Raw genomic sequence first — 7,121 nt, 5'->3', positions numbered from 1 at the left:
ACCCAAGCCACACAGACCCCACAGCCGCCCCCCCCCGCACCTCTAGTCCCCGCTTAACTGGGATCTGGTCACACTGCAGCCTTGCCCCACTCCTGTTTGCCCCACATGCTGAGGCAGTGTGCTAGGGCAGAAGGAGCACCAAAGAGAAGCTCTGCCCAGATGCCAGAGTACCTCTGGAGGACACAGCCTCTGCTTGCTTCAGGGCATGCTGTAGAACCATACCCTAAACCAGCTTTTTTCCGGGTGTTTATTTTTTGATACCTGGAAATCCAGATATCAAATTTAGAGCCTGCACCACAAATATGTAGCACAGGGAACATTTTTTCATTCTTAGTGTGCCTCCTGCAGTGTCTCAAACTTGTTTGAGATGCCACAACGGGCATGTGCACACTTATCTGGACATGCCCATGGTAAGTAAACAGCATGCTCTAATACCATCCTAATCAATTTCCTATGAAATATTATCTTCATGTTTGTTTTGACAAATGCAGAAATATAATGACAAACACAGAAATATAATGACAAAACAGTGAAAATCACCATACTAACTGTGATCTATACACTAAAATACATACACTAATGTAAGCTGCAATTACATATGTACATATTCTCATTTATTCCTCTTTTCAGGTTGATTTTTGGCATCCAGATTCTGTCACACAAGTAAAACCACAAACCAGAGTTGATTTTCGGGTTGAAGCTGACAACTCTTTTGATGTTGAAAACATCCTGGAGCAGAATGAAATGGAATATGAGTATGTTCTAGATGTGTGCCCCTTTCCCCCGCTGTCACAAGGCCACTGGTTACTTTAAATTTCAGTTTTCCTATGATGGAGCAGCCACATTTCCTTTAAATCCCTTTACAAGGACAAAGCAGAACTGCTGGCCAGTAAAGAGAGGAATCACAAAGATGGATCTGCAGGAGTTCCCTGGAGGCAACAAGACCCATAGAAATTTTCAGGCCTAAGATAAATTCTTCAACATGTTTTGCTTTCCCCCCTCTCTCACATGCCAGTATCCATGGGACAGCTGTTAATGACCTCATGTCCACTTAGTGACAATCATTACTATTATGGCAGGGATGAGCAAAATCTGGCCCACGAGGCCATTCTATCCAGGCTGTGGGGCCCCTAAAAAATTTAGAAAATTAATATTGCTCTGCCCTTGATTCCTGTCAAAAATGACAGAAACCAAGGGCAGTAGGACCCAGGGGAAGCCCAGCGGTCTCCTGCAACAGCAGAGCCTGCCTGGCCTGGGACCAGCGGCTGCCCCACACCGGAAACTCAGGTAAGGTGGGAGAGAGGGCAAGGGAGGACCCTGGGCAGGGAAGGAGCCTGGGCAAAAGTGGCCTGGGAAAACAGCATAGGGAGGAAAAGCGTCCCCTCACCTGCCCCATGGCTGGCACCCCATGCTGGAGCCTCTCGCAGCCCGCCTGGGGCTGCCTGTGCCTGCTCAGGACAGCCCCGCGTGGGCTGCAAGCAGCTGCAGCAGGGAACACTGACCACAGGGCAGGCGAGGGGCTACTTCCCCCTCCCCCCTGCGCTCAGCTTTTCCCCAGGCTCCTTCCCGGTGCAGAGAAAAGCGGCCCTTCCCCCACTCTGTGGCCGGCACCCTGCGTTGCAGCCACTCGCAGCCCACGTGGGGCTGTCCTAAGCAAAAGTGAGATATAGTTAGGGTTTTGCTCCCAACCCCTTGTCTAAGCGTCAATTTCCAATTCCTCCCTACTAGATAGTGCAGTTCTCATTACATTAGTTCCTAAAATTTGCAAACAACATGTTTTCAATCTGGGAAGAATCCATTCATAGAGATATTTATTAGAAGCGCAAACACAATGTGAAACAAATGTATGGCCCACATTATATCATGAAAATAAAATTATAATTACCACTAGCATTTTCAGTGCTATCAGATCTCTCTTTAGCATAATGAAGTTATGTAGGATTTCCTCTTCGGCAAGGGAGGAGTTACTCTGACATGTGCTGGAACTTCCTTAAATATACATGATTTTTTACAAGTTCATGCACCTATCTTCTGATTGCAACAAGGGTGAGAAGGTTTAGAGGGTGTCCCTGACAAACTTCAACAGAGTGTCCTTGTGACAGCTAGAGTAGATACAATTCTTTTGAAGTACAGCTGCAGTGCCATGACATCATGTCAGTGTATCCATCTCAAGTATTTGATATAAAGGCTAGAGGTGCATAGCAAACTGACCTTTCATTCTTCTATCTAGGCTGCTATGATCAAGGACAGAATGTTCTTACAAATCTGTTCTCTCTACCCAACCAGGATAAGACAAGCACTGGGAAAACAATGGAGATTTCATTTTCTTGTAGCCAGAGTAAAAGTAGCTGAACAAAAAGTAAACTGCCCCAAGGTAGTCCTTGATGTTAAGCTATCTTTATTAATCTCAGGCAATAAGAAAGGTAAACAGCAGAGATTCAGCTAGCAACAGGAACTACTCTAGTGCCATGTTCTTTGTCACCTTGCTGTGGCATTTTAAGATTATATAAAATACCATGAAGGAGCCAGGGCATGTTTCATTCCATCTGCATAACGTCTCTGCCAAACTAAGTCTGAACACTGGGAACCTGGTTTGATAGAGGGAAGTTTGCCATTTTATTGCTGTCTGCACAGCATGTCATAGCATTGGGATGTGACATCACCATGTTATGGCATGACAGGGCAAATGTCTTTCTGTGCCATCAGCTCAGCTGAGACCTGGAGGAGACGGCTGCCCCGAAGGAAAAGCCTTTATTCCTTAAGTTTATTCTGAGAGTGTTGCTACGTTCTTTGTGGTGACCAACTGGCACTCTGAAGGCACGCTGATAAAGGGAGGGTGGGAGCTGAGATTAGGCTCAGTGGACAGAGACTGGCCAGGAAGAGTTTATTGCTCCTGATTACATTCCAGGAGCAAAGCATAAATTTAATCTAGGTTTGAGCTCACCATATGTTGTGGTCAAAGATGTAAATCAAATCTCACATTTCATTTCACAATCAGTGGGGCCTGAGTTCCAGTAGTCAGATCAATGTGCGTGATGCTTTCTCAAAAAGAAGAGGCCTAATTTGCTGAAGATTTTCAGGCTGTTGATAAGTTACATGCATCTCTTTATACTTATCATAATCGGCTTATTGCAGAGTTCTGATTGACAACGTGCAAGCCTTACTGGATACTCAGTTTGACAGCAACGTTCGTTCTACTGGGCACAGCTATAATAAATACAACAACTGGGAAATGGTAAAGTCTATAAATATGTTACCTTCTTGAATCATTATATAAATTCCCAGCATGATGCTATGGCAAAGCAGACCCTCTTCCACTGATAAGGTTGTCCATATTCTCCATACTTCACTCTCCTACCCTAACCTACCCCCACATTGTCTGTCATTTCTTATTCAGTATCATGCGGTTAACCCCTGCCTCTAATTGATCAGCCAAAAATGGCACTCTGTGACCAACTTTTCACATTTTCAAACAAGCACATTCATTCTTTCTTCCATGCTGCCTGTCCTGCTTTGATCTGTTCCCTTTTAATATATGCAAAATCCTAATCCATCTCCAAACCCTGCCCAAACCTCTTTGTTCTGATGTCTACAAAACCCTTGAAAAAGTTTTGGCTGCTGGTGCCCTTAGAGCACAGCCCATCATGTTAACAAGTAACATCTCACAATGTCCTTGAACTCCCCCCTCTGTTGATTTCTATAGCCATTAGCTGTTTTTCATCTTATACATAGATTTTAAATTCTTTGGAGCATCTTTATTCTGTTTATCCAAAGCTTGGCACCATGAGTACCTGCTCCATTGCTATAGCTCCTCAACTTATGGTAATACAAATAATAAATAATAATAAAAGTCCTCATGTGGCTGATGAAATTCTTGGATGTATGTATAACCAGAGGGATGTTTAGTGTAATTGAGGTGGTTTATTTCCTCTGCATTTATTACTGATAGGACTGCTATTGGAATACTCTGTCCAAGAAGGATGACGATAAAATGGCAACAGATGTAGAGGAAAATCAACAGAATGGATTAAGAAATTATACTAATAGGGGAAGATTAAAAGAGCTTTTTCTAAGTTTAACAAAGAAAAGTTTAAGGACTTGATTGCAGTCTATAAATCCCTACACATGAAACAGGAATTTGATCATAGCAGAACATGGTACAACAAGACAAAGTGTCCAGAAGTTGAAGCTAGGAATAAGATATGTACATTTTTTTTCACAATGAAGGTAATAAACCAAAGCAATAACTTAGCAAGGGTTAAGATGGATTCTCCATCACTGGAGACTTTCAAGTCAAGACCAAATGTTTTACAAAGATACGATCTAATAGAAATAGAGATTGCTGAAAGGAAGTTATATGGACTACATTACATGGGAGGTCAGACAAATGAGTTACAATTCCGTCTTGGCTTAATATCTATTAATGTATTGTTTTGGGGTTAGTTATACTTTATAACTTTATGAAACAGATAGCTGCTTGGACTGCAGACATGGCTGCTCAGAACCCAGACCTTGTCTCTCGCAGTGTGATTGGGAATACTTTTGAAGGGCGGCCCATGTATCTCCTCAAGGTAACCGTTTTTAATTCTTGTTACCAGTGTTCTGTCCTATTAACATGCATAATATTATAACATTTATTAAGCCATCACTTAATTCTGGTATCTTATCATAAAGCTTTTCAGAAATTAAAGAGTTTATAGACTACTTTTATTGTGATTTCTTCCTTCCTTTTGGTTTAAGGCAAAGGGTTTATTAAAAGAAACCTGTAATAAATTTTTGAAAGTTCAGATCTATAAATTTAACCATATTCCTGTGGGCAAAGTAAATGATTTACCTTTATGTTCACTCCATCTGTTGTTTGTAAACCCACTTACGATAAAGTATCTATAAATGTCACTACCTGGCAACAGGAAACAAACACAATTTGTCTGTATTTTCTTCAGATAGGATATTCTGTCCTGTAGCTCTTGCTACATGATATAAGATACTAAAATTAAATATGAGTGGGGGGATCCCAAAATTACTTACCCTAAATAGTACCAGAATTTCCAAGAATTAATCATCTTACTTCATCTTGTCAACTAGTAATACAAGTAGGAAATATATCATCACTGTGCAGCAAACAATCTGTGAAAACATGAGCTTAATGGAATTAATAAAAATAAAGCAAATGCAACTTCATGACTTCAGCTTGCACATCATGATTATCTAGAGGCAGGAATGTACTCTGAGTATTAGGTTTCAATTTAATCAAGAAATATATATCATACTGATGTTAAGTTATACCAGTTGGGTGACAGAATATTAACAACTGGTATGCCACAAAGGTTATTTTATTCATGACTTTTAATTTACTATAGGTGGGAAAAAGTGGTCACAACAAAAAGGCCATCTTTATAGATTGTGGTTTCCATGCAAGAGAATGGATCTCCCCTGCATTCTGCCAGTGGTTCGTAAAAGAGGTTGGTAAACATAATAAAGGAGGTTTTCACAAAAACAGAGTAATAGACATGATGTAATAAACATGAACCAAATACAATAACAGAATTAAAATGGTGTTATTAATAGATTTCCTTCAGTTGGTACCTGAACCAAATACCAAATTCAGTTAGACTGACCTACTTCTTCAGGTTTTTCAGCAAAGAAGGTCAGGCTGAAACTTTTTTTTGTTTAATCCAAAATAAAACAATCACCTTTTTTGAAAAATATTTGTATCAAATTTGAAATGACATTTTCATTCTGAAATGAAGTAAAAAATATTTTGAGATGTTCTGAGTTTTTTTCCAAAAAATTTTCCCAGCTAAAACAGATCACTGAATTTGACCCAATTTGTAAATGATTCACCTCACAGGAACTGCGATTTAAGCTTCGCTGAAAAAAAATTCAGCCTGCACAATATATAATCTCATACAGATCAGTTCTTAGCAGTTTCTACTCCGTTGTTTTCTATTTTTATTTTATTTTAGATTCGGGTTGCTAAATTATAACTTTGGGCCTATTCTCCCATGATGTGCAGTGTGTATATATTGTAGGCCAGTTCCTCACATCCGGTCCTGTGGCCCTAGTGCAGCTTGATAAACTTCCCAAGGATGCCCCAGTCACATTGACTTTGCTTGCAGCAATCCATATAACCTCTATTCTCATATAGTTTGGAGGTGAGGCAGGGGGCAGGTGGAGGGGGACACAGGGGAATAGATAAACAAATTTATCCATTTTAATTCTGCACCATTATAATAGACAGTGACACTACAATTCCTGTCAGGCTCCTGGCTCAGCTTGTGATGTGGAAGTTTTGTCTTCAATTCAATGGTACATAATTCAGCCCCTTATATGATCCTAATAAATGGGAGAAGTCAAGATAAACTATAAAAAGTTCCTCAATATGCATCTTAGAAGTAGGAAAAAGCCTTTTCTTCCTAATGCTTCAGGTATTTGGGTTTCTTGGACTTATTTTTGTTTTGCAATGGAAAAAGGGTGAGATTAACATTCCCCTAAATAAAACAAGATGATTAAATAAATATTTTCCGGTGATAGGGAGGATACAGACATCTCTTCCTACATTTTCTATTCAAAAGGGAAAATACTATATTTTCAGTATATTCCCCCCTAGAGTTATGACTTAAAGTCAATACATAATATTGACTTTTTTACCTAAATATGAATAAATATTTAACAAAACCATTATTCATTCAATATGTTTTATTTAATAAAAATAACAATTTTCTGAAACTGGAAAACATCTTCTAACGTGTTCACAGGTAAAATGAGGTGCACATGATTAATTCTTAAATGAAATATAATATTTTATTCTCCTCCTCATTATATTGCCCGCGGGACTGGGGAATGCTGTACACATAGCCTTCTCTGTGGAAAGAAAGAAATATCACATTCAGCAGGACAACCTGTTTTCAGATACTATTTTCTTAAATGTAGTAAAAGTTCCTGTTCTTCAAGTGCTAAAAGCAGAAGCAGCAGCAAGTAGTTAAAATCCAGACAGAGGAAAACCAAAGTACTTGAATGGATCATGCTGGCATAGACAGTGGTGACAAGCCTAATCTTCCTTTCCTGTGAGACATCCATACAGTTATGCAGAAGGAGCAGTGGAAATTGAAAGTGACATC

At 39.7% G+C, this 7,121-nt stretch overlaps 1 protein-coding gene across 1 annotated transcript in view; it reads left to right on the top strand.

Moving 5' to 3' along the window:
* The window catches only part of CPB1 (carboxypeptidase B1), a 41,120-nt gene that overhangs the window by 9,793 nt on the left and 24,206 nt on the right, over positions 1-7,121 (top strand). The window contains exons 3-6 of the mRNA XM_019503536.1: positions 631-755; positions 3,136-3,235; positions 4,470-4,571; positions 5,361-5,462. Of these exons, the coding sequence (XP_019359081.1) occupies positions 631-755; positions 3,136-3,235; positions 4,470-4,571; positions 5,361-5,462 (429 nt within the window). The remainder of the gene's footprint in view (positions 1-630; positions 756-3,135; positions 3,236-4,469; positions 4,572-5,360; positions 5,463-7,121) is intronic.

The sequence above is a fragment of the Gavialis gangeticus genome, unplaced genomic scaffold (assembly GCF_001723915.1).
Source record: "Gavialis gangeticus isolate Ggan-Ray unplaced genomic scaffold, GavGan_comp1, whole genome shotgun sequence".
NCBI classification, from domain to species: domain Eukaryota; kingdom Metazoa; phylum Chordata; order Crocodylia; family Gavialidae; genus Gavialis; species Gavialis gangeticus.
Note: the sequence above shows the minus strand (reverse complement) of the source record. Positions and strands in the feature narration are given on the sequence as shown.